Source organism: Ambystoma mexicanum, chromosome 9 (genome assembly GCF_040938575.1).
Source record: "Ambystoma mexicanum isolate Mex_15411 chromosome 9, UKY_AmexF1_1, whole genome shotgun sequence".
Taxonomy (NCBI): domain Eukaryota; kingdom Metazoa; phylum Chordata; class Amphibia; order Caudata; family Ambystomatidae; genus Ambystoma; species Ambystoma mexicanum.
Genome location: NC_090931.1, coordinates 337,540,706 through 337,568,368, shown reverse-complemented (window position 1 = coordinate 337,568,368; position 27,663 = coordinate 337,540,706). Strand labels below are relative to the sequence as shown.

At 47.4% G+C, this 27,663-nt stretch overlaps 1 protein-coding gene across 1 annotated transcript in view; it reads right to left on the bottom strand.

Moving 5' to 3' along the window:
* LOC138487325 (uncharacterized) overlaps nt 1–27,663 on the bottom strand; it is a 2,513,852-nt gene that overhangs the window by 2,185,726 nt on the left and 300,463 nt on the right. Inside the window, exon 13 of the mRNA XM_069613924.1 lies at nt 847–1,014. Coding sequence (XP_069470025.1) covers nt 847–1,014 — 168 coding nt within the window. The remainder of the gene's footprint in view (nt 1–846; nt 1,015–27,663) is intronic.

The window sequence follows — 27,663 nt, the reverse complement described above, 5'->3', positions numbered from 1 at the left end:
CATTTTTATCTGCATATCAACAATTTTTATAAAAACTCACAAAATAAAAAAATTCACATGTTGGTACATTAAATGGTAACACAAAAACATCTGCGAAACTAAGGTTGACGGATGTTTTTTTTTAACTAATCATAATCTCTGGCATTGCTGTGGACAACTCTAAATATGATGTTTGGAGTTGCTTGTGGTCTCATGCAGAAGGGATGTTACATAACAATTCAGGCTGGACTCTCCCTCTTATAGTGGGAAAAAAGCCTCATTGAATGTGGTCCTTCCCCTTCTGCACTGGCATGGCAGACTGGAATGTTCTAAAAGACTGCCTAGAGAAATGCCAGAGGTTATGATTAATTCAAATTCTTCCAGTGATTAACAGTCAGTGGGCCTCATTGCGAGTCCAGCGGTAACCGAGCCGGAAAAACCAGTAGGTTACCGCCGGACTCGTATTACCATTGCGCATCCGTGATTCCCGGAATTGCCGGGGCATTACAACCCCAGTGACCCTGTAATTCCAGAGGTGGAATTCGGTAAATCCCCATTCCCATGGAGTCACATAGGACTCCATGGGAATCAGGAAGTGGAAACACTGGCACCATGCTGTAATGGTGCAGGTGTTTCCACGTCCGCCTGCAGGCGGATGGTGTTAAACCCGCCAGGTCTGCACCTCCCGCCTGCAGGACTCGGAATCAGCCGGTTTGGAAATAACGGTGGTGGCGGATTTACCACCACCGTTCTTTCCGGATCGGCTGACTCGTAATGAGGCCCAGTATCACAAATACTCAAACATTCTCAACCTTTAGGGTTATCATCAATGTGATAACAGACTGGTGTAAATGTACATCAACTTACAGATATCCTAGCCTTCAGGGCCTTTATCCAGGTGAGTTTGCTGACTGTGGGAGTAGTGTTGATATGCTGTGGGGGTGTCTCCGAAAGCTGCATGTACATGTCCTTCACTTGAGTGAGTTCGTCAATAAACATGCAAACTAGCTGCTCGTCTATATCCCGTACGTGGTCCTATGAAAATAAGTACACAAAGGTAAATTGTACAATATTCTGTCCTCACAGTCTTCACATCATTTTATATAACAAAAGAAACCTTAGAGATCAATCAATATCACTTAAAGCTGTTATTGCCCTCCTCTCAGCCGTTTGGAGTGCAGTCAATAACTACTGGCATTGACTGCATTCTGAATATTCTGACTTCAAAAGCAGAGAGGGGAACAGCAATGCAACTTGCAGGTATGATTTAGTTTAACAAAACCCTTCCTCTCATGGAGGATCTTTTTTTCCACTGCAACACCTTATTTACGGCACCAAAGCGATAGCTAAAAAGAGGTGACAAGCTTTCACTTTCTTATAGGGAAACCGTTTGTTTTTACATTACACCTAAAGCATGATCATGTTATAATCTTTCCAGTTGACCCATGTTTGCAAATAAAATGGTTAACTTATAAAGAAACCCTTGTTTAAAAAAAGTATATAAAATAAAATTACATTAAATTTACTATTTACATGGTTTGCGTATTTATTTTACTCACTATTACACGTGTTCTACTGTACAACCACAACTCTGAAAACTACCTGGCTATTACCAGTATGTGCTAATAGCGGTGAAGAACTCAGGAGGGGACATTATCTCTTGGGATAATGGTACTTCCCAAAATGATCGCCTGTGGAGAGCAGGTCATTCCCCCACGATAATGACCCCTCCCTTCCTACCTCGGTCTATAACACTATACAATAGAGTGGCTGGTGAAACAAAGATGGTCAAATTCAAATCTTACTAAGATACCATAAATGGTTTTAAGAGCAATACTATGCAACTGTGAGATGCAAGGATAAAGATAATCACAAATTGTGGACCAATGAAGGAATGAAGGGCCTCCTTATACTAGTTGGATAGATGTATAAGGTCTGTAACTATTGGAGTCTTTGAAAAAAAAGGGCATCAGTAGTGCTTCCTAACATGCCCTCGCTCTTTGTCTCAATAGTGCTTGCTACTATTTACAAGTGGGCCAAAAGAATCAAGGACATTTTCAGTATGCTCGCGTTGTAGCTTTCATGCATCCTGGCTGACCTCCCCTACTTCATAAATCTTACTAACACTTTTAGCGTACCCTTCTGTGGACTATTAATTATATTTAACCAGCAGCATAAACTGGGGCCTATTCCTACTGTGTGGGACAAATAATCTAATTGAGGACCTGCTCACAGCAGCAAACAAGTTCAAAGAAGACAGTGGCTCTCATTCCGAGTTTGGAGGTAAGGGAAAAATGATGCCGGTAAAGGATTACCGGCATCGCTTACCGCTACGGGCTATTCTGACCAACCAGACCGCTATTTACGGCATCGTAAAGGATGATGCCGTAAATAGCGGTATGGGCGCACACACGCAACACACCATGCCGGCATTAGCGGCATGCCGTAAACCGGAGAAGATCACAGTGCATACCGGCATGGTGTAAATACCGGCATCGCCGACCAGGCGTTAAGAACCCTGAGCATTGTTTCCAAGTGCCACAGTTGCACACAATCAGCACAGGTGGAGGCAATGGAGTCAGGGCCAGTACAAAAGGAGCACACCCAAACACCACACCTCCTCCCACACCAATATGATAAAATAGTAGTAGCATTACTGGAGCTGGAGGCCCTGCTTGCAATGCCTCAACAACAACAACAACAACAGCCGCTACCACAGGCCCAGCATGCCACACCAGTGCAGCCACTGTTACCACGCCGGCAGCCCCCAATCTCTCGCATCAGAGCCACTCCCTTCAACCTAACACCTGAGCAGATCCACACCCTGTACCGGCTTGACCGTGACACCCTCACCACCATAGTGGACCTGATACACGACGACATAGTGAGCCTCATAGAAATACGCACCGACATCCCCCCTCTACTGAAGGTAGTGTCTGTGCTCCACTTCCTTGCCACAGGCACCTACCAGCACACAGTGGGGCACATGCATGGCATATCACAACCCTTATTTTCCCGGATACTGAACCAAGTGCTGGATGCCCTCCTCAAGCACACAAGGGACTACATATCCCTACCACAGACTCCCCAGGAGATATTCAATACAAAAGTTGCCTTCCATGCACTGGCAAGCATGCCAAATTGTGTAGGTGTCCTCGACTGCACCCACGTGGAGTTGGTGGTCCCGCATGCCATGGAGGTGGTGTATCGCAACCGCAAGCAATACCACTCCATCAATGTGCAGATGGTTTGCGATGCCAGCAAGATCATCACACATTACTGTGCCCGATATCCCAGATCAACTCATGACTCTTTGATCCTGCGGAACTCCACGCTACCACACTTCATGGAGCGACATGCTGGACGACGTGCCAGGCTGCTTGGTGAGTTGCCTGACTGGGCCATGGCAGTGCATCGGGGTTGTGAGGTGGGTGGCTGCATACTCCAACCAGGTGTGAATGGGGTAGGGGGATGCATACTCCACCTGGCTGGGAATGGGGTAGGGGGATGCATACTCCACCTGGCTGGGAATGTTGACGTCAGTGCACAATGTGCACATCACTGAACACTGTGCCCGAAAGCAACTGAAACGGTACATGACAACCAAATCCCATAGTGATGAAGTAAGGCCGACACCTATCACTACATGACTAACAGGTAACCAGCCCACATCCCACAACAAATGCACCACTCATCAGCGGCCCTCGCACACCGTAAGGTCATTCTGCACTATTCACTGCATATGCACTATGGTGCTGTCTCCAGCATATCACCACACAGGACAGTCATCCCTGAGAGTGGATTGAACTGAGTTAACCAGGGATACCACCGTGTGTCACTGGTTCGGTACACCCATAGGAGTGCTGCATGTCACCATGGAGCTGATCAGTGCAGAATGCCCAATATAGTACTGACTATAGCCAACGCTCCCTACTACCAAATCCTACAGAACACAACTCATCACTGATTTTACACCAACTGCTGTATGCATATACGATGTACGTGCAACAAGATGGCAGTGCACACCATGACCCATCTCGAAGATACAACCCACACCATTAGTCCATTGCACAGGACACATAGCAGGACCTGAAATGGGGTCAATGCATCCAGGGACATGTGCATGTGGGCACAAATTACCTGCAGCCATGTGAGACTAGTACAGTTGTCCAACATGAATGTGCGAATATTTACCTTCATTCCCCTCTCATGCAGGTGATGGTGGCTATCCCTTGAAGCCGTGTCTCATGACCCCTGTCCAAAACCCAGAGAACAGGCACAAGCTGGATTACAATCGTTCCCATACCTGTACACGTGTGGTGATTGAGCAGACCCTTGGCCTGTTGAAGGCACGATTTCGCTGCCTCACCCGGTCGGGTGGGGCACTCCTCTACAGCCATGAGAAGGTGGCCAAGATCACCATGGCATGTGTAATGCTGCACAATATGTTCATCTGCCGGAACATGCCCCTGCCCCCTGACATGGAACTGCTACCACCCGATGATGATGAAGGGGAGGAGGAGGATGTGGCAGGACATCATTACGGTGCCGATGCACAGGAGGGACATGCTGTGCAGCAGTCAGTGATCGCGCAATATTACTGACACACAAGTCAGCAGAGGGTGACATAATGTTAGGACATAGGGCCCTGGGTGTGGGGATACATGTACACTATGCTCTGTGCAAGATTAAATGACACATGCGCAATGATGAATGTCCACTCTGGTTATTTTTTTTGTAACACAACCAGTGTATTGAAAGTGAAAATATGAACGTGACAAACAAACTCTCCACCACTCTCACCCCCCTCCCCTTACAACTCCCCCACACACCCTTCCTCCTCCCTCTCCCCCCCACAACTCCCCCACACACCCTCACCCCCATCCCCCTCCCCCCCACAACTCCCCCACACAACCTCACCCCCTCCCACCACAACAACCCCACACTAGTCCCATAGGGTCCACGTAGCCCACATAAGGCTGCCAGTATAGTCGCTCTGCACTCCCGGAGCCAGGGGGAGGCATGTCCTGTCGGCGCTGCGCACGGAGCGACTGACGGACAGGCTGGTCTGACTGGAGTTGCTTGTGGACTGTGTGTCCTCATGCTGAGGCTGTTAGCCAGGAAGAGAAGCCTACAAAGCATCGGCTATGCGGCCGAGCACCTCGCAAAGGCGGTTTGTGTTGTCGGTGATCGACTGGCCCAGTGCCCTCAAATCCGCACGCCACTCCTCCCTGGCCTGCCGATTGGCCTGCACAAATTCAGATATCAGGGCAGAGAGCTGGTCAGCCCGCTGGCCTCCGGCGGCTGAACCAGTGGCCCTGCTGGGGATCGGGCTGCCATGTCCTGCCGGCGCATCCTCAACGGGACTGTGTACGGAACTGCCATGTCCCTGTGTCTGTTCTTGCACAGACTGATCTGCTGTGTTTTCATCACCAGAGTCAATGAAGGATACCTGGGGGGGTTGACAAATCTGCAGGGGTGTGGACAACTTCCACAGAGTCGTCCTCAATGGTGCCCCAGATGTCGTTGGGGCTGTCCTCAACTGCGAGGGGGGCCGTGGATGCCACCTCCCCAGCCACACCGGACTCCTCCGACCGTGGTATTGGGCAGGTGTCCACAGGCATGCAGGGAGGGGTGGGGGTGGTGCACCCTCCACGGGTCTTGCTGGTGCTGGTGGTATATGTCCTAGTGGTGTCTTTCTCGCTGGGACACGGTGCCCCTGCCTTGGCCCCTGGATGTGCTGCGACGGTTGCTGCCCTGCTCCTCACTGTCATGCTCACTGCCTGTGGGAGTGGAAGAGAGGGACAGCATGATTGATGTTTGGATAGCCAGCATTCATACATTGGTATGATTGCACATTCACACAATTGTGGGTAAACAGCATTTGTGTAGGGAACGGCACGTCATTCCAAACATGGGTGGTAAACACATGCATATGTCGGTGTCACTCATGTTGGCCAAGTAATGTGCTGTCTAACATGCACACTGTTTAGATCAAGGACGCTGTGTGCCTCATGGTATTTGCAACTTTGTGTGGCATGTGCCATGTACGTTACGGCCTTGCACCAGGCACTGGCTTGTGTCTCACTTGCTTCGGCATTATTTACAGGAGGTGTGTGTGTGTGTGGGCGACCATGGCATCACTCTTTGGCCAGACGTTAGCAGTGACTTTCATCACATTTGACTTAGCAGTTTTTACTTTGGACACTCACCTCCATCAGCGGATGACGTGGCGCCACACTCCATTTCTCCGACCCCTTCAATGGATTCTGCCCCTATCATGCTCGCACATGTCTCCTCCCAAGGTGTCAGCTTGATTGGGGAACTTGGTCCACCTCCGGTCTCCAAGGCCTGGGCACGGTTTGCAGAAAGGATGTTCTGCACCCTCAGCTGCAGGTCATCCCACCTTTTGAGGCAATCCTTGACCGTGCGGGGGGTGTTGCCCACTGCGCTCACCTTCTGGCATACTAGTGCCCAGATTTCTTTCTTTCGCAGCACAGCCTCCCTCCTCATGTTGCTGCTAAACACAGTCCCAGCATGCTTGTGTAGGGTGTCCACGAGCATTTGTAGCTCATCTTGGCTGAACCGCTCCTTTAGGAGGCAGGCAGATCCCTTTTTTGGTGCTTTAGGCATTCCTGGGTGCTTGTAGGAACTTTCCGGTCGATCACCAGTGTGCCAGGGTTCCTGTCTGGTGAGGATGGCAATGGATTGTGTTTTTAAAGATGGCCGCCGTGATCCTTCCCGTTGCTGTGCGATGACGCTATTTCCGGTTCCCCAATTTAACGGTGACCCTAAATAACAGTGACCGCGTTGGACTATGGTGGTAGTGTTGTCTACCGTGCGATTCATGCCGGTAGGGGGTTTTTCGGGCCCTTTTGCAGCATGGCGCTAGGTCTCTTACCGGCATGGTGCAAAGCTCGTGCCTGCGAACTCGTAATATCTACTGCAAGCTCGGACATCCTATTTGCGCCATGCCGGTAAGGACAGTACTTGCCTCCAATCTTGGAATGAGGGCCAGTGAACCACTTCTTCCAGAGACATGTGTTGGAAGAGCTAACAACCTTCTAACAGCTTCTATCGTCTAACTGAGCAAACAATGTTTTATACTGCCTGGGTTTCAATGGTGCCTATCTTGTCAAAATGGACACCGTGAAACCAAGACAGTATAGAACTTGTGAAATACACTTGTTGGGCTCCTGAGGAATAACGAGATGCGCAAAACACCTGTTTAATGAGATAAATTCATGGAAAGTGATACAGTCAGTGTAATCTTTACCGACTACTACTGTGTTTTGAAAACATACACTAATGATAGACAAGCTTTACAACTATCTACAGATTCAAAAGTCAATGAATAATTGATACCCCAGAGGCAGGGCTTTAAGTGGGCCGGGGCCTGCCGGGGCTGGGCCCCGGCAGGCTCCGAAATTTCGTTTTGAGCCAGGGCCCTGCCGGGGCCCACTAATCTCCCCTGGCAGCCCCGGCCACTACACGAAAAGGCATTTTTTTCTACAGCCTGAAGCTCTCGCTCGTGTGCGAGAGCTTCAGGCTTCAGAAAAAAATGCCTTTCAGCCATAATGGTGGCGCCGCACCTACGAGGCATCCCTTTAATCAAGTGATGCACGTGGGCCGGCGCCACCATTATGGAGAAAACGTGAGGCCGCTGAAAGCAGAGGCCTTGCTTTCTAAATACTGAAGCTCCCGCGGATTCGCGGGAGTTTCAGTCTTTAGGAAAAAGGCCTCTGCTTCCAGTGGCCTCACCCTTTCAGCCTTGATGGTGACGCTGCCCCTCCCCAGCTGGCGAGGGGCAGCACCACCATTAAGGCTGAATAGGAGAGGCGCTGTCCCCTGCCAGGCAAGCCTATAGAATAGAAATGCAGAGATCAGCACCCTCTTCCCCATAGGGGAGAGGGTGCTAATCTCTACAAAAGGCTGCCTGGCAGGGGTGCCAGTAGCCCATTGAGCCGGGGCTCGTCAAGGGGGCGTGGCCTAACGGGCCATCAAGGCCCCCGCTGTTAGGCCACGCCCCCTCAATGAGCCCCGGCTCGATTTGTAGTGCCACTTAAGGCACTGCCCAGAGGCATGCATGTGTAATCCCTTTTTTACCTATGGCCACCTGCTATGTGTTGGGGTGTGATGAAGTGACCAACAGAACAAGAAAAACATTATATCAATGTCAAACCTTCATTAAAGAAAAACAGCAAGGGAAGTCAGATGAACACGATAGGATACGTGATTCCATTTTAACCATAACGGATAGCCTATCTGTGCTCAAGTTGAAAACCAAACCATGTTTGATAGGTTTTAACTATAAGGTGTGGGGTTTTCAGCTGTAATAGGTCTCCCTCAGGTTCCATAGACTATTGGACAGTGTATGGGATATAGCTTTGGAATGCCCCTTGGCACCAGTTGAAAAATAGGAAGGGGTTGGGATGAATGTTGAAAGGAGTTATGGTTTCCAAATATAACCCAATAGGGACCATTGTTCTTAAATGGGCAGGAACGTGTGAGGAAATGACATCTGGCAAGATTGTTCAAACCCTGGCTTTTTTTAGTTGCAGTAAATGTATAAAATCATGTGGGTAATTCCACCTTATAAAGGGTGGTCTGCAAACCAGACCCCCTTTCCTTAAGCTCCATGCCAAAAGCATGGTGACACATGTGCCCTTCTGCATCAGTCTCTTGATTGGCAGCACCTGCACTCCAGTAGCAGAGAGCAGGTTAAAGGTTCATCAGTGCCCTTTTGATAGCTGCTGTGACAGCCAAGTGAACATGGTGCAGGGGAAGCATTTAAAATCTGCACCTCTGTTCCAAAACCACATCATTATGAGGAAATAATTTCCTGATGGCAGTTTTAGCTCAAAACGTAAGTCATATTTGAGTGTGGGGTATGGAGGCTGGTAATTCCCATACTTATTAAAGGCATATCTGATCTGTAGCATACATGTGTCAACACTGTGATCACAGGCTAGTTTTGTGGATTCTAGTCAGACAGCATCTCCCTGCCAGCCAGCAGTACAAGAGACTGAAAGACATTGGGCCTCATTACAACCCAGGCGTTAAGGGTTTAACGGCGCCGTCGGCACCGTTAACCCTTAACGCCTGATTACCATTTTAACGCCTGCTTTTAGCAGGCGTTAAAATGCAAGGCGCTAACCCGCCTTGGTGCTAATTACGGCACCGTAATTTACAGTGCCGTAATTAGCGCCTTCCCCACTCCCATTATGCCCTATGGGGCAAAAATGGGAATGCGGAAGGGTAAATGGGGAATGGGGATTTACGGCCCCACTCACCTTGGAATGGGGCGGTAAATCCGCCACCCACCATGGTGTAAACAGAGTTTACACCATGGTGGTAAAGTAGGGAACTTACCGCCTGGGTTGTAATGAGGCCCATTATCTCCCTTTTGATCCTTTGTAAGGTTGGGTAATATCTCCCTCCAGAAAGAAAGCCCCCCTGGCAGGAGTTGTCCTGAGAAACAGGAATCAAACGACACACCCTAAACAAAAGGACTAGCCTCTCACCAGGGTGTTGCGTACCAAAGGGGTTTTGATGCTATGGGTCTAAGAAGAGGTCAGGGTTAGTGTAGTCAAAGAGAGCTCAGCACAGTTGGGAAAGGATTCTACCTCTTGTTTATCTCTGTACCTCTCCTATCTTCCTGTCTTGTACACTTGCTTTAACAGAAAGCAGTTTAGTATGATGCATGAAGGAAAGGCCTGCTTGTCACAAGGATAGAAAGTGGACCCCTTAAATCAGGCTTGCTTTTGTCCAATCACCTTTGGACCTTTGCCTATAAAAGAGGGAGACTGCAAGAGCATTTTATTTGGAACTCTTTTGGGAGAGGTGACGTTTCCAGAGCCCCCTACCAGTGAGGTAAAGATTTAATGTTCCAAAGCAGAGGCAAATTCTGCTCTCTACCCACTCCAAGAGGACATTTGGTGTGAACTGTTGCTGGAGCAAAGCCTGCCTCTATGGCAGCTAAACTGGCCCCCACTACCTCACTGGAGGTGAACGACTCCTGCAGATTTTAGCCAGCCTCCCCTTTTTGCAAGAAAGTTAATAAGGACTCATTTTGTCTCTAATCCCCTGTATTGAGATACACAGCAGTAAACTGCTAGTCTCCTGCATTTCTACCATGTCCAACCACATTGAACTTTGTGAACCACATTCAAACGCATTCATACCAATGGAAGCTTTGGTGCTGACTTTCTTCAAACTCTTTCAATCTCTGTTGTCGTGTCCTCAAACCAGTTCACTGCTGCACCGCCATGGCTTAGCATTTCATTGTCTCCGCTCAAACTAGAAGTTCACTCCTGCAGAAGAATTTGCACTGAAGAATCTCGACCAAGCAGCTCGAACCCCAGCATCTTCATCTTTTATGCCTGATCAAACATCAAACAGCCCATTTTGGCCCCATTGACCGGCTTCATTAGAATGCTGCATCAAACCGCCACGAGCCTCACTTTGAACTCAACTTGATGCCTGCTTTCCATCTGGATCACTGCAAAACGCTGTATCGGAGCCTGATTCGAACCGCTCATACAAGGACAAGAAGCCTTGTTCAACACTGTCAAACTGCCAAGAACTGACTAAGGTACCGTTGAAAGGCCCCTACTCTCCTAGTCCATTTGTTGGAACTGTAGAGACTTAGAGAGTGGTTAAGTCCCCCCTTTTGTGCACCTTTTTCATCAAGAAGCCTTTCCTTTTGAACATTGTAGTGATGTATTGTCTTTTTCCTCCCTGCTAAGTATCCGGTACGCTTGCATATTTACACTCTTTATAGAACCTTGGTTGGACATTCCTTTATTTTAGGCTCCAGTACCAGTGATGCTTGGACTGCTACTGTTTCACATGCGCAGCCTCCTTGAGAGCATAGTGTGCCCTGGGCCCACGTTCCCATAAAAGGGGAAGGAGGTATATCTCTTAACTGTGCCTGTTTCACCTTTATGATTGGGATCACTCTTACTTTGTAGATGTATGAGGGCTGAGCAGGCAGTTTAGCCACTACTCATCCTTGTAGACCAGTGTGGCAGATGTCATTTTGTCACCAATGTGTCACTCAAAATTGTGTACGGTCCTGTACAAAGAACTCCCTGTCTATGTCAAATTTCCCATATCTAACACAGTCTCAGTGTAAAGTACCCTGTGTTCTTTTCTACATCTCAGTTCCAGTGATGTAGTGATCAATTCACTTCTGGCCTCCTTCTGCAAGCATTTCATCCCTTCTTTGTTGGAGCATTACCTTGAATGCACCAACAAGTATGTTGTACCCCTTGCCGAAGGACATTGTCAGGTTGTGTTAGCATCACCGACAAGCCCCGAGTCATCCTCCTGGGTCATACTGATATGTCCCATCACATCCAGAAAAAGCATCTTCCCCAGGACTTGTGGCTTGTCTCCTTGTAATGCTCTTGAGATTCTCCCTGGTCTGGCAGACAGCTGCCTGGGTTTATTAAGTCTCTGTGATACAGACTGCAGCCAGCTCTCTGCTATCTCACTTATTTCATCTGGATTTAACCAAGGCTAAAACTGTAATCCTCAGCAGACATTTGTTATATGCCTGGTCTCTTTCTGGGTCTGGGATAAAGGCCCCTTTGGGCTCTCGGCACCTTCTCTGACTTGGAATTTGGACTCCTCTCTTTCTCCAAGTCTGTTTTCCTCCAGAATCTGGCATTTAAGCCCCAGTGGTTTTTAGAACAGTCTCACTATTTAGGTCTGGTCTCTGAAAGTATGTGGAATATATCCCAAAGCAGGCTCTCAACTCCTTTGCTCTCTTTTTGCGCCTCAATCTGTCTGGGATATAGACTCCAACAGATACTTAGCATCTGTTCCACCAGTGTCCAGCGTACATGCCAGGGCTATCTTGATTTCATCTTATTTGCTGGGCTTCTTTATAAAGCATCACAGTAACCTGATTACACCAAATGGTCTGTGATTGGTTTCTGCTGAATCCACTCCCAAATGTTTTGTCGCTGCCTAATGAAAATCCCCTCTGATGATAATCCTCTTCCCTCCCTGTGTAATTGGCATCAATCATTGCCTCATCAATGGCAGCAAAGGGTTTAAAAACCTATGCTGCCATTTTGAAGTCAGACGGCAGGGTTGCCATATTTGTGGGGCTCTGCGGTACCACATTCAACTTTGGCAGCATCCCTGCCTGACACCACACTGTTGATACTGTCAGGCGAGGTTGTGATCATTGGTTGAATGAGTGGGATAGAGAAATGCACCAGCCCCACATGAGCTTTCGCAACCTGTTTTCCTTTTCTTAATTTCCCAGAAAATAGCATGTGTGGGAGGGCACGCAGCATTGGTCGATCCAATATTGCAAGGAGGATTCACTATGTGGTCTCTGGGAACAAGGAGCTGTACAGGGGAGCAGAGAAGTAATACATTGGAAGAGGGCCCCCTTATCTCCTAAGGCTAACCTGACCTTTCTTAATGAAAGATATGACTGTACGCCATCTTTTTACCCCAATCCAGAGTTTGGAACTAATGCTGACTGGATAGGTGCCCAGGCTCCATAACAGACATGGGCCTGAGAAGTATAATAGCACTCCACGAAACCCCTTGATGCCTGAGCATGTGAAAAGGGCCCTTGATGTCCTGGGAGATGTGGAAAGACTCCAGAGAAGAAACTGTACACCTCATCTGGTATGAGCTTCTCCTTGTCTCCAAGCCTCCATGGGCTCCTTTGCCCTCCCAAGGCAGACAGAGTCTCACAGTCTGACTTTGTCTTGGCTGGTAGCAGCAGTACAACATGCAGGTGAGAGGTACCGTTAAAGCCACCTGAGTACTTAGCCTGTTACTCATGCCATGGTACACCTTCCTGCTAGTAAACAGAAACGTGCCTCCACCTACCTAAATTTAGGGGCTAGCATGAAACCCAGAAAAGGGACAGTAGAAAGCAAAGGCCTTCCCTTCCGTGCATGCTCCATAAATCCTTGCAATAAAAATGATGCGCAACAAACACAAAAATAATACCTTAATCATTTTTGTGTGCCAATAAATAATTTATCTTATATGCCGTCTTTGAGATTTCATATTTAGGAAGTACAACGGTATACAAAGGATAGGTATTACCCAAATTGTTCGTTTACAATTGTTCGAATGAACAATTGACCGAATTTAAAGGGTCACAATTGACCTTTTCACAATTGACCGTATATATATATATAAATATATATATATATATCTGTTTGGTAATATATATTTATTTATATATATAGGGGTTTGGGGGGGTTTGGCGTTAGGTGGGGAGTTGTGGGGGGTTTCCCCCCACATATATGTTACAATTGACCTTCACAATTCGGTCAATTGTGAAAAGGTCAATTGTAATTCGAACAGTTGTAAAACGAACAATTCGTATACAACCCAAAGGATACATGGACTAATTATTATCTTCATATTTCATTAAAGTTTGCACAATTACAGAACGCTCTGCCTGGTTGGCGGAGGTCTGTTTGAGGAACGATCAACCCTCTTGGAACCTAACACGAGGGAGTGACTAAGGGCCTTGGGAACCCTCACCCTCTTGGAAAACAAATACTAGACTGCAGCTATGAGGTGTTATGGGTGCTATTCAACCTCTGTTCAGTGAATATATTTTCTCCTTAGTCCTCCTAATAGTCAATCTGTCAGGGCCATCACTTACAGCTCCCTCGCACCATAATCCTATCAGGGTCTTTACCATTTCAAGAACATTTGTAGTTTCCATCTTGGCTAGTTTACCTCAGGGACTGTGAGCCATATAACTCAGGAAGTCTGTCATTGCACATTGGAACCCCCGGAATGTTCATAACATGGAAGCCTGTAGTCCATAGGGAACCAAACTGCACCTCACTGATGAGGCCCAAAAAGGCAGAAACATGTCTGGGGATGTTTGTGTTTCTGTGCAGAGGGGACCTGGCCTAGCAGTTTGGCTGGGCTGCTCCCATTGGTGGGAGTACCTGACAGATTTGCATTTGGCTGGACCGCTTTTGCAATGACGCAGACAATCTAAAAAACTGTGGTGTATAAGGTTGTCCAGAGCAGTGCCAGTGGTTCAGATTCATTCAAAACCTGCACCAATCACATTTTTGGTTATAGTTTGTGTCCCTGTGTGAAAGAGGGTATGCCCAGGCGTGGGTCCCTTGCTCGCTGCACCATAGGGAACCAAGTCCTGTGGACTCCAATAATGTTGATTTTGACTGTGAGGGCACGCCCCTGAATGCTCCCACCAGAGAGAATACAACCCTCTAGGGAAGAAAGGCCCAAGTCGATCTTGTAAGGGTAACAAGTTTAATCTCACACAAAGATGAGAGCAACAGCAAAGAACCTTGCTGCCAAAAACGTTCTGCTGAAAAAGGCTACAAGCAGAAGCTGAAGAAGAGACACATCGTCATTGTGACGCAATACCATACAGTAAAAACCTGCAAGGCTGGTTGGTGTGCGCCTATACAAGATCTGCCGACTCCATAATGGATGCCAGGTCATAAGTTCCAGCCCAGTCCGTCTGTCTTCTATCACGTGGGTGCTGTGGCGATCATCTTCTCACCGACGAAGGTCAAAGAACAAATTAACTACACTCGTAACGCAATGCTACTTCATCATTATACTGTGCATCTGGCAGGTTTTAAGACTGGTACAAAGGAGTTTCTGGGGCGCTATGACCTCTACACACACATTTCACTCAGTCCCCTTCGTGCCATCCAGCTCCAAGGTCTTCAACCTCGTTTTGAACTATAATGTATTCCTCCCAGCACCTTGCATTACAAATCATATGACTGTAGTAGCTCACAGACGTGCAATGTCCGTTCTCTATGAACATTCAAGACTTGTTACTTATGAGGTGATGGTCGAAGGTCACCTGGTGCCATAGAATTCAGGGATCTTGGGGCTTAGTCAGTTATATGGGAAATAACTCGTGGTCGCTTGGGGATGGGCGGGTCAGGCTTTGGCCAGTGCGAGATAACATGCACACCAGGTGTCAGTCTATGATCGAGGCCTTGTAGGGCACATTCCTTTCGCGTAGAAAAACATCTTTTTTTTTTTTTAATTTCTTTTATTGATTTTATGCAAACAAAACAACAAAAACCAAAACAAGCAGCATAATCATAATAGTTCAGTTACACATCAAGTTATCGTAAGCACTGCTCCCATTATCCCTCCCTCACCCCGTGAGCCTATTTGTCAATCCCTTTCAATGTTTGGCACATGCGGCCGGGTTTCGTTCTCTTCGGAGTCTGTTGGATCTGGTATTACTCCAAACAATTCTGTTATTAGCGTTTTCCAAGCCAACAGGGTACCCACCTCCCCTTCATCAGCCCGGCTACTCGCTTCTTGCCATGCCACCGTTTCAGCCTCCGCCCATTTCTGCAAGTCCTTCCACCATACATCCACCTTAGGTTTGTGGCATTTCTTCCACCCCATGGCGATCCTGCGTTTCGCAAGCACATACGCCAGATTTCTCAGTTTCTCAATATGCTTGAGCTTCCGTGGCCTAGGGAACCCGCCCAGCAAGCAGGCCCAGGCCGTGTCCGTGACAAGAGTAACCCCTTTATCAGCCAGTTTCTGTGCCACTTCTCCCCAGTAGCACCTGATAATCGGGCACGACCAAAACATATGTGTCATGTCAGCGTTTTCTAGGTTACATTTTGGACACACTTGTATTCCAGCGTTTCGGAACTTGGATATCCTCAAGGGGGTCATGTATGCCCTATGCGTTACATACAGCTGTATTTGTTTTAATCTGGCATTTCTAGACACTTTTTTATGGTAACCCAGGGCATGCTCCCATACCCCGTCCTCCATCGGGGTCCCCACTTCCACCTCCCAGTCCAGCCTCAGGTGTGTTAAATCTTTCCCCGCCTTAGCCATCACCATCTCATACAGCCTCGAGATCTCATGACCCCCTTCGGACATATCATATATTGTTTCCAAAACTGCATCTGGTTCTTCTATCAAAACTGTCTCTGGCCAGGTATTCTTAATCATCCGTACCAATCTAATGTACGTGACATATTGGCCCGTGTGTAGCCCCACTTCTTCGTTGAGTTCTATAAACTCCTTAATGGATCCCTCTTGCCAAACATTGCCTAGCGTTGCCAGCCCCACTGATTCCCAGTAGGTCCTAACAATCGCCCTCAACTGATCATCCCCTCCTGTCAGAGCAAACAGCGGTATCTGCGGGAGACACGGGCACGGGACTTCCATCAAACGACAAGCCCTACGCCAAATGTTCCATCCAAGCCTCAACATCGCAGGACGCCCCCTCATTTCAGTTTCAGACAGCCAAATCATTTCTTTCAAATAAAACAGGGCGCAGTCCTGTCCAAGCACCCTATGCTCAGGGGTCACTTCATCAGAAAGCCACTTGGCCACATACTGTAACTGTCCCGCCAAGTAATAAACCTCAAAATGAGGCAGTCTGATACCTCCTTTTTCATAAAAGTTCTGCAGTTTCCAAAACGCCACTCTATTTCGGGTACCGTGCCACAGGAAGTCCCTACACATGCTATTCAATTTGCTGAAAAACTTCTTGGGTATTATGTATGGGATATTACTGAAGTAGTGCAGGAGCCTGGGCAGAACTACCATCTTAAGCATGGCCCCCCACCCCATCATCGCCAAGGGCAATCTCGCCCAGAACTGCATGCTGTTTCTAATTTTCTCGACAGCTACTTCCGTATTGTGTCTGTGTTCTTCTTGCACCGTGTGATATACATCTACGCCCAAATAGCAAAAAGAGCTAGTTGCCCATGGTACCTGTAGCACCGGTAGTCCTTCTACAGGGGTCCCCTTATAGCTACCCAGCGGGAACATGACAGACTTTTGGGGGTTCACTGAGATGCCAGACAGCTCTGCGTACCTTTCCATCACTTCAAGTATGTATAAGAGATCTTCTTCTGGGTATTGCAAGTACAGTAACAGATTGTCCGCGTATAAGGATATCAAGTGTCGTTCCCCTCCTACCTCAATGCCAATCGCATCATACTGTGCCCTAAGGCATATTGCCAGAGGCTCCAGGGCCAAGATATAAAGCATCGGGGACCAGGGGCACCCTTGTCTGGTGCCTCTGCTAAGTTGCCATCTCTCGGATATCACCGCTCCAGTTCGGACCCTGGCAAGCGGCTCGCTATACAACATCTTGGCCCACCTGATATAGCCTGGCCCCATTCCATACCCTTCCAAAGCAGCCAATAGCCATGACCACTTGACCAAGTCAAAAGCTTTAACTGCATCTAGAGACACTATCGCCATCTCACCCTCGTTCTTACTACCCCATTCGACCACCCGGTGAAGCCGCCTATGATTGTGTGTTATGTTTCTGCTCGGGACATAACCCGTTTGGTCAGGATGTATGAGTCTACCAATCACTTTCTGCAATCGATTTGCTAGGACAGCCGTGAGAATCTTGCTGTCCTGATTCAGCATCGACAGAGGCCTGTAGGAACCACATCTGTGCTCCGGTTTATTGGGCTTGGGCAACGGTATTATGATCGCCTCTCTGAGTGACTCAGGCAACCGTCCTACCTCAAACGCTTCATTAAGCATGTCTAACATTGGGGGGAGGATTTCCTCTCTGTATACTTTATACAATTTGCTGGGGAACCCATCTGCTCCTGGGGTCTTACAGGTAGGCAGCTGCTTCACAACCACTTCTAACTCCTCCAACGTGATTGGCTCATCTAACTCCTCTCTCTCTTCTTCACTTATCTTGGGCAACCCTATGTCTTCTAACGTTTCGATTATCTTGCGCTGGTCACCCATCTCATCGTCTCCGTACAGCACTTTGTAATATTCCACAAATTCTTTGTTAACCCCCTCTTGTGTGGCCACCTCATCTCCGTCCTCCCTAATAATAGTCCTGATCGGAGGCCTAGAGGTTTCGCTTTTGTATAGCCAGGCCAAAAGGCGGCCTGTCTTGTCTCCCCCCGCGTGCTGCCTCTCAACATATTTCTTATAATTGAGATTGCAGAGTCTTTCCCAATGCCCTGCACATTGTTGCTGCAGTTGGAGTACCAGCTCCGTATCTACATCACCGCTCTTCAATGCTATTTCTAGCTCAGTTTCCACCCTCTGCAGGTCAGCCAAGACCCCCCCTTGTAACCCTCTTAATTTAGCAATGGCCGCCCCCGCATCACCACCTTAAAAGTTTCCCATAATGTGCCCGCAGAATCAACACTCCCAGTATTCTCTTCAAAGAAGTTAGTAATCTCTTCCCTTATATCTTCTCTAAAGACTGGATCTTTGAGCGCCTCCGCTCGGAGGCGCCATGTAGGGATCTTCGCACTCGGGGGGCAATATTGCCATCGAGGATCAGGGGCAAATGATCCGAGAGGACCCTGGCCTTATATTCAATTTGAGTGATCTCAGACATCACATCTGCTGTGGCAAAGACGTAATCGAGCCTAGTATGCAGTTGGTGCGGGGCTGAATAGTGCGAATATTGCCTCTCAGTGGGGTGTTTCATCCTCCACGCTTCTGTGAAGCCAAAATCAGTTAACAGCATCTGCAACGCTCTCGCCGCTGGGCTAGGCTTACCCGCCCTGCCATCAGATCTGTCCACCACAGGATCCAACACACAATTAAAGTCTCCACCCCAGATCACTGCGCTCCTTATACACGTACTAAGATCGGTACACAAGGCTCTGAAATATGCTGCTGTGTTTTGGTTGGGGGCATACGTGTTTACTATGCATACCTCTCTGCTCTCCACCAGCCCTCGCAATATAGCCATCCTTCCAACAGTTTCAACTACCTCTTGTATCGATTTGAACGGGACATGCGGTGCCACCCAGATTAACACACCCCGGGCATATGCAGAGTATGGCGAGCCCACTACGGTCCCTCTCCACTTTCTCTTAACCAGGTCCAACTTCTCTCGCGTCAAGTACGTCTCCTGTAGTAGTGCGATATCTATTTTCTGCCTTTTCAGGTACATCATGATTTTGTTTCTTTTCAGATAGCTGTTAAGGCCCCTGACGTTCCACGTTATTATCCTGAGGTCCCCCATAGGTCATTAATAAGCACCCTCCCGATCCTGCGCCGATTACGCCCCTTCATGAACCGCAAGTACACCATGCTGATTCTTCCAAATAGGCTCGAAACAAAACTTAAACTCCCCATCCCCACACACACACTCAACTTCCCATCCCCCCACCTTAGACCCACCCACCCCTCCCCCAACAATACCCTCCCCAACCGTTGCCCAGCTCCATTCCTGGATCTCAGGCACCCCCACATCTAGCCCTGCCTAGCACACGCTTCTACTCAGGGCTCAGCAGGGTTAAGCCACCCTAATGGCTGCTGAAACTAGTAATCTATTGGGGTAGGTCGTCCACGTTCTGTTGCTCCTTTCAAAAAATATTACGTATACAGTTGCCAAACCGTTACCAGTTACAGTTACACTCACTATATTCCAGTCCAAATCGAGCACCAGGCTCAGATTGCGTACAAAGCTCAGTTAGTTACAGTTTCTCTGTACCATCAGGGTCTTCCTCCTTATGAAATCTTCATTCGGTATGATCCTGCCGGTCATGATCTGCTTCTTGTTCCGGGCAGCCCTGCAGGTCCAGCCATGTGACAACATCCTCAGGGGTATCAAAAAATAGCGCTTTGTTCTTGTGTAGCACTTTCAATCGTGCCGGATACAACAGCATATATTTGACTCCCGCCGCCCTCAGCCTTCTTTTGACGGCGACGTAACTATACCTCTGCCTTTGCACCAGTATCGTATAGTCTGGGTATGCTGTGATGTTGGTGGATGCTCTCTCTATCGTGCCGCCCTTCCGAAAATATTCGAGGATCTTTTCTCTATCCCTGTAATTCAGGATCCTCGCTATGATCGGTCTTGGCGGGGCCCCCGGCCGGGGCTTCCTCATTAGGGTGCGGTGCGCCCTTTCCACCGTAAATCCCTGCGAAAGATTCCCGGCTCCGATCCCTTGTAGGATCATGTTTTCGACATAGTTTGTGGGGTCTTGGCCTTCTTCCCCCTCCGGAAGGCCAACCACGTGAATGTTGTTCCTCCTCGCTCTTCCTTCCGCCTCTTCCACGCGATTTTCCAGGTTGGCGACCTGTTGTTTTAAGACATGAATCTCCTTCGCATTGCTCATGCTAACGTCAGCATTAATCTTCACCCCACTTTCCAGACCGCTGGTCCTTTCTGCAAGTGCTCTAACATCTTGAAGCAGCAGGGTGAGTTCCGTACCTACAGCATCGATCTTATTCTCTAGAGCTGTGCTCAGGTCCGCCTTTGCCAAGTCCCATTTTGCGCTCAGGCCTGTTATAGCCTCCAGGATCTGGTGCTTGTCCCCTTCGGGGGCATCTTCCGCAGGGGTCACGACCATGCTCTGCACCGATGTTGAGGGGGTCCGTTGCGTATTCGTGAAAGTCTCCATCGTGGGTTGCTTAGTCTTGGTTCGCAACCCTTTCGCCGACATGGCGCTGCCCCCACTCTTGTACGCCTCCGCCTTAGTGCAGCTATTGCACTGTCCTCGGTCCGACAAAGGTCTGGCACCCAAGTCTCCTAACTCACATTTGAGATGGCACTTCGAATTGTCTTACGAATGGGCTATGGCCTCACACTCCCCATTCAAGTTCCGTAGGCCTCGTCGCCCAAGCATCCAATGTTATCTCCTCCTGCGGTCAGCTTGCCGAGGCTCCATTAGTGCTTGCCAGGCCGGGCGCTCCCATAGTGTTAATTCGAACACTCCGACATATCTCCCTGTCGTACTATTCCTCCAGGCAATTTACCGCAGCCATGTCCCGCAGTTCCGGGGAATCAGTGTCATTTCTCCACGGAGGCCTCTCTTTTGTTAGCCGCCATCTTGGTGCCGAAGTGGCCGCACAGTCGCGCCAACAAAAATGTGTATATTTCACGATTCCCGGGGACTATGAACTTCTCCAGCGAATTTCACTTGGCATGCGGCTTCCGACACCTGATCCCCAAAGTTCTAGGCGCTCGTTACAGTTTCAACGGGTAACTTTGGCAAAAATAGAGTCGGATCATCAGGAGCTCCTCGCGCAGCACGTCCTATTCCATGGCCAGTTGGCCACGCCCCTTCTAGAAAAACATCTTTGAAACACTGTTAGAACAATGAATGAGCTTTATGGCGGTTGGGGGTGTGGGTTGTCCTCATGGGAGCTCGGCCATGGCTGGAAGTTTCCCTCGTCTCGCAATTAGGGCCTAGTGCATGAAATGCTGCAGTCGCCGTGCAGGCCTTGTCTCCTAACTATGATTACTAACATCTACGCAAAATGCACTAACATCTACACAGAATGGCAGTCTTGTTTGTGTCCTGGGCTGCACTATGTGGGCTAATTATATTGGGGTGGGGTCCTACCACCATCCTGCCTCCCCCCTGGCCCATCATAGGGCTTCGAATGCAGCATGCCTTACTATAAAGCGCTTAGGGGGTGGGATGGGGTTGCCCCCTTCCCAACAACTGACCTTACACCATTTGTAATCCTGGGGTAAGTCCATGGGACAAATGGCAGTAACGGTAACGAGTTTGGCAGTACATTAAGGACATTGGGTGGCTACAGATCTCTCTTCATTGGTTGAGTCAGTTCATGGTTTAAGGAAAACTAGAATATGCATGTATATGTTTGTATCTTTGCTGTTAAGAGCCAGTTAAATAATATGATGAACACAGTCTTTGTCTGCATGTTTTTAATTTACATCACAATGGAATGTATAATGCAATCCGCTGGGGTTCAAACAGTTCAACCATGATCAGGAAGGGGGTGTGTCATGATAAGCACTTGTTGTTAAGCTCTATCTGCAGATTGCGGGCTTGAATCCTGACAGCCAGCTTATCATCATTTCAAAGTTGATAAAAATGAGTTCTCACTTAATTTAGCTAATAACAATTGAAGAGAAATATGTTATACTAAATATATTACTATTATTATTTATTATTATTATCATTGGATTGAAGTTGAATTTTTCAAAGGCCATAACATGAAACATGAGATAAGTCCCTCTATTGTTCAAACACCCTTCTCCAACTGTCCCAGGAATACCCACTAACTGCCCCAAGTACCTACAGGCCATCAGAACTTGTGCAGAATGAAGTTATCACATATACCAGCAAAGCCACAGGGTCATCTTCTTAGAACGGGCCTTGTCAGAGAACAATGGCTGTGAATATTTGGGATTCCAGCCAAAGTGAAACTGGATTTGGACTTGCGGTATAGGGAGCAACAGATACTTGATAACCTATATTAGACTCTGCTCAGTTTAAAACAGTGCAAACTTCTCCCGGAGGATCTGTGCTGCTATTGTAGAAAACGCCTGGGCCCTATTTTTACAAATCTTCTGGTCCTGCAAGAGACTCTCAACTTTCAAGGATCAGGTAATGCAGTGGATTAACCCAATCATGGGTTCCTCTGCTCCAGCTTCACCTTTGCTTTGTGTCCTGAGGCTGGCTCCACAGTTAATAACTGCTCCGACTTCAACTTTGAAGTGTCTCCCCAGAGTATTGATCATGGTTTAGAAGCAGATCTTGAAGAACCGTGTAGCAAGCACTCGCCCAAGTGTGGAAAACTGGATTTCAGACCTCTTAACATTCTAAGCAAGTGAAAGGGTCATGGTCGATAATAAAAAGAACTTGAAAGTGAGTATGAGTCTATGAGGTCCACCTTTGATGACTATTATGCTGGTGTGTGATGTATTTGCCGGAGTCTATAGCCTTTAGTTTTTTGCTGTTGTTCTGCTCTTGTCAGTCTCCTTTTGAAAACTCTGTGGAAAGAGGACTATAAATGGCCTGGCTGGATTCTGAGATTGCTGTATATATTATACAGTTGAATTGGGGTCTATTTCTCCGAGACCCTTATGCTTATTGTTTCTCAACCTATTCTGAAATACAATACTGCTAGACTGCTTTGTATGAATATGACAACTTTTACTAGTGGAATCCCTAAATGAAAACCTGAAAGACGGACTGGTATCCGCGTAATATTCCACTGAGCACTGAGATTGTGTGCATTCTAAAGCCCTTGAGTAACTGCAACATGGTCTAAGGGCAATGCTCTCAAGTGCACCAGTGAATACAGCAGTTGGCTTTCGCTTCTTTTGTGCTGTCCCTAAAGCATAAGCATGACATGGGCCAAGTCGGAGATTAAAGAGAAAAGGCCCTCAGAGAAATGTGTTCTGCTCTTGAAAAAAGCAAACATTGCCTTAATTCAATTCCACAATAATATAACAAACCTTGCATTGTCAGTAGACATAAACCCGGCATTGAAAGACAACAAAAGTACAACCTTTTTCATATAACATTTTAGGTGTAGAAGACAACCAACTAGAGGCCTTGTGAAAGACTGTTGAGAACATGAAAGATGTGAGACAGGGGCTGTCAAACACCTGAGAGACTTGAATATGAAATAGTAGGTTTGAAAACAAGTTAACATTCAACCAATGTGAGTAGATTCCAGGATTGAGGTGGTAAATTCTACATTAAGATTTATCATGTTAATATGCAATCTGGTTGTTTCATTTGTGCTTTCAAAAATATGTCACTAATGTTATTAATGTTATTTAAACGCATGTAAGGGAGCTGATCTTTAACTACAGTGTAGCGCTGATAGCAGACAAACTAGACGCTATACCCAGTAACAGTTTGATGACTATTAATGTCTGCCCAGTATGCAAGAGGTAGAGTACCCGATTCTGAAACTGTACGTTAAACCCCAGCCAGCAGTATGCTTCCAAAAATTCAAAAATATTTTGCCCACCACCCTAGGATTTGCAGTTATCTGTTCTCCCCCAATATCATTAGGTAGCCAACATGATATTTGGAACACTTACCCCAGAACACCATTGTGTAATTGTTTGGACATGTCAACTCCCACTAAGCAGAGCCACAGCACTGCGTCAGGGACACCCCCAGGTTCTTGTCCCCCAATCGCCATTAGACATCCATCAGTTGCCTTCCCAGATACCCAACTAGGCATCCCTCGCTTTGGCCATATCCATTGCCAGCATGTTTCTGATACACTTCTCCAGGAGGCTCCCTGAAATGTGGGCATGAGAAATGTAGCGCAATGTACTTTGTTGCAAAAGGTTACGTGCAACGTGTCACAGGTGTGTGACTTATTTTGATCATTCAAACTATTTTACAGCCATTTCTGAAAACTTGAGAACATCATGGTTTGCTTTACATTTTCAAAACTTTACGCGATTTTGGCTGGCTCAAAACTATTTGTTGAGTTTTCGTGTAGTTCAATTGTATTGATTTGTTTACTTTTAATTTCAAAATTATGTCTGGGTATGTTTTTTCGCAGATTATAAATCCTTCAAAGCATTAGTCAAAATTCCACTGCCAGGACTGGTCATTTGGGAAGCCAGTCTATTATCCTTAACTCGAGGATTCGTGACCAACAGACGCTCATATCCCTACATAGGGCAACACTGAACATGAACATACACTCTGCCCTCTCCTGAGGCTGTGTAAACCAGCGTGCTGCTGCGGCCACAATATCAAGCACTCAGTGGGCCCCTGTACCTGAAAGCTAGCGCTCTTGGAAATGCCTTTGTGGGAATCGTGGGAATTGAGAGCGGCTGCCTGCTGGGCTCCTATAGGAACTAAATCCCCACAGATGCTGTTAGGTGCTCCTCAGAAACCCCCAAAATGCCCTACTTACAGATTCTCCATCTCTCTACTTCTTTGCACTGCAGCTCACCACCATAACCTTTACAAGGCCATCCTCTAAAAGGCTGCAACAAACATGGCAGGGTTCCTCCAGTCGTGCACTTGGGGGCACCATACATCAATCTCTGTTGCAGTCCCATTCTGTTGCTAGAGCAGAGGCCTCCTCAGGAGAAGATCTGGGAAGTCTCAACTGCAGCTCAGCTAGGCCCCTCTCTAACCTGACCACTCCAGATAGATTCTAGAACTTGCAGGCCTTTCTCTCTGCGACTCATGCACACTCTGTCACACAGGATTAGCTGACACACGTTTGCCCCTAGCAAAGCAAACCATTCATACACTGTTACTATTACTGGGGTTCAGAATAGCCTGCAAAGCAGAAAGCCACCTTTCCTTGCACGGCTACTGGGGACCCCACTTCCTGGCAGATTGGGTCATCCTGAACTGCTATCAGGGCTTTCTAGCTCCTCGTTGGTGCCCTCTGCTAGGCCAGACTAGTGTCCATACCGTTCCCATTCATTCCAATTCAATTAGCCACAAATTTGGCACAGTAAAGCCGTGTGTTGGCGAGTGTTTTGCCTGCTCATTCAATTCCCCATTTCTTTTTACAGTTGCTGGATGTGGCCCTATCCAGGATTGGAGGTAACAATCTATTTAGTGTGTTTTGTAGGGTGTACACCACAGTGTGAATTGCATACATTACAGTACTGAATGATGTGCCTCTGGTTGGCTTTTCAGCACCAGGTCAATTAGTCCATGGAACCAAGAAAGGCACACAACGATAACCATCATCCACACAGATTGACAGATGTTTGATCACAGTGTAGATAACCATAGAAACTCAACAATCGATTCCTCTACTATTATAATTATAATAAATGGTTATTTATAACACGCTTGATACCCAGAGGTTTCTAAGCGCGGACCCGGCGATGGAACCTGTGTTGCTCCATGTCATCTTGCTTCCCAGACAAGTGCGTTGCTCCTGAGCTATCCTCACTACACAGTGTAGGTTTGTTAGAATGAACACTGAATCCCCTGGAATTGAGCCATTATAGATTTCCTATTGCACAATGTACTATGAACTTGGGTATGTAATAAGTCTCCTGGAGAAAGCCTTGCCTTCTTCCTGGAAGTTTGGAACTTTTTATTCAAGCAAGCCCTGTGTCTAGCAGGAACCATCAAAGACCACTGGACTCTCTTGGAAGCTTCCACCCAGCTCGTTCAGTGGTGCTCCTCTTCACAGGTGTACAGTTACAACCTGACCAATGTCAGTAAAGCCAAGGAAGCAGCCTTTTCTTCCGGAAACTCATGAATGATAGCGAAGCCCATTTATGTCAATGTGTATTTCATTCAGGTTGAAAACGGGGACTGATGCTTTTGGTGTTCCTAATGGAGGTGTTTTGCAGCACTGCTTTTGGGCGGTTGAAGCACCTTTTTTTTTTACTGACAACTTAATCACCACTGTTTTTTGTGAGAAGTTACATGTGTGAACTCAGCTGACCATTGATATGCCTCTCTCCTGACACCAATAGTTGGCAAAGTGAGTCTACTTTATGTTCCTGAGGGAGCTGTTTAAATGATAGAGCATGCAGTACCATATATATTAATGTTAATGTTAAAAGACATTTGTACCGTGCACTATCACCACCGGAGTGGTCCCCTAGCGCTCTGGAGGCTCTGAAAGAGGAGGGGAGGTTGAGTTAGTGGGAGGAGGCAGGAAAAGTGCAAGAGAGCAGTGATATGCTGTTGGCGGCCTCAGCCCGGTGGGTCCGTTGGCTGAGCCTGGGGTGTTTGCGGCCGGTAGTCGTCGTGTAATGTTGTGCAAGACTATGCGTGTTTTTGTTTTGTTGTTGCAATGTAGTGAAGTTTGTGTGGTTTTTTGTGCTGTAGATTTTGGTTGTGTTTGGTTTTGAGTTTGAGAGGTGTATGCAGAAAGGGAAATTGTTAGTAGGGTTGGTTAGTTTGCGTCTCTATGCTGAATTCAGGCGCTCGGCTTGCGCAGTCTCCCCTGGTGCGGCTCTGTCCTGATCTGGGTCCGACTGGCATACAAGGTTCCTTACTCCTCTGGCCCCCACCTCTAACATGCTCTCTCATAGCTCCCCTTATCCTCTCTTCATACTCCTGTGGCCAGTGCAACTGCCAATGTCAACTTCTCAGGTAGAGTGTTGATTGCCAATATCTCAACAATTCCACACCACTGTGGTACCTGGTGGTAACTAAGGGATGGGCGAAAGTGTTAGTGGGATTGTCTGGGGGAGTTGGCTCAGTCTTCGTGCATGTCGCCTGTGTTCGTCTATCCGGTGTCACCCGTCCAGGTGCCGTGGGAGCTACCCTCTCGGGTTGGGGATGTCCGTGTCCTTTCCGGATTAGTCATCTTTTTTCCAGTTTCGGTTTCCAGATTTAGTCTGTGGTGTTGAAGAGTCAGGTTTTTAGTGATTTCCTGAATTTTAGGTGATCTTCAGTGTTTCTTATTTCTTTTGGGATGTTGTTCCAGGTTTTTGCGGCTAAGTGGTAGAAGGAGGTGCCTCCACGTTTTTTCTTAAGGTATGGTTTGAGTTCCAGGCGGATTTCGTTGCTTGATTGGAGGGGTCTCGTTGGTTTGTAGACTGTTATTTTCTTTTGTAGGAATTCTGCTCCTTGTCCGCTGATTGCCCTGTACGTTATGCACATGTTTTGAAGGTGATGCAAAGTTTTACTGGGAGCCACTGTAGTGTTTTTAGGGCTGGAGTGATGTGGTCTCTTCTGGATAGTTTGAGGATTAGAAGGAATGGAATGTTTAAATGTAACACATAAATGGGTTTTAAAGGGTTGGGTTGAAAGGAAAAAAATTGACGATAGAGACACTTATTTTTCAAAGGAAACTCATTCAGTTTTATATTACAGGCACCGAGAAAGAGAACCCTATATATACCCGGAGAATTGGCGGCACTTAAACCTATGAGCAGAGAGAAGGGTCAAGGGACCTAACCAGATGCCCATACACAAATGTGTCTGCTGTGCAGTTTTGACAGTGGACAAACTCCTGTGAAAACTCCCATATCGTTGAATG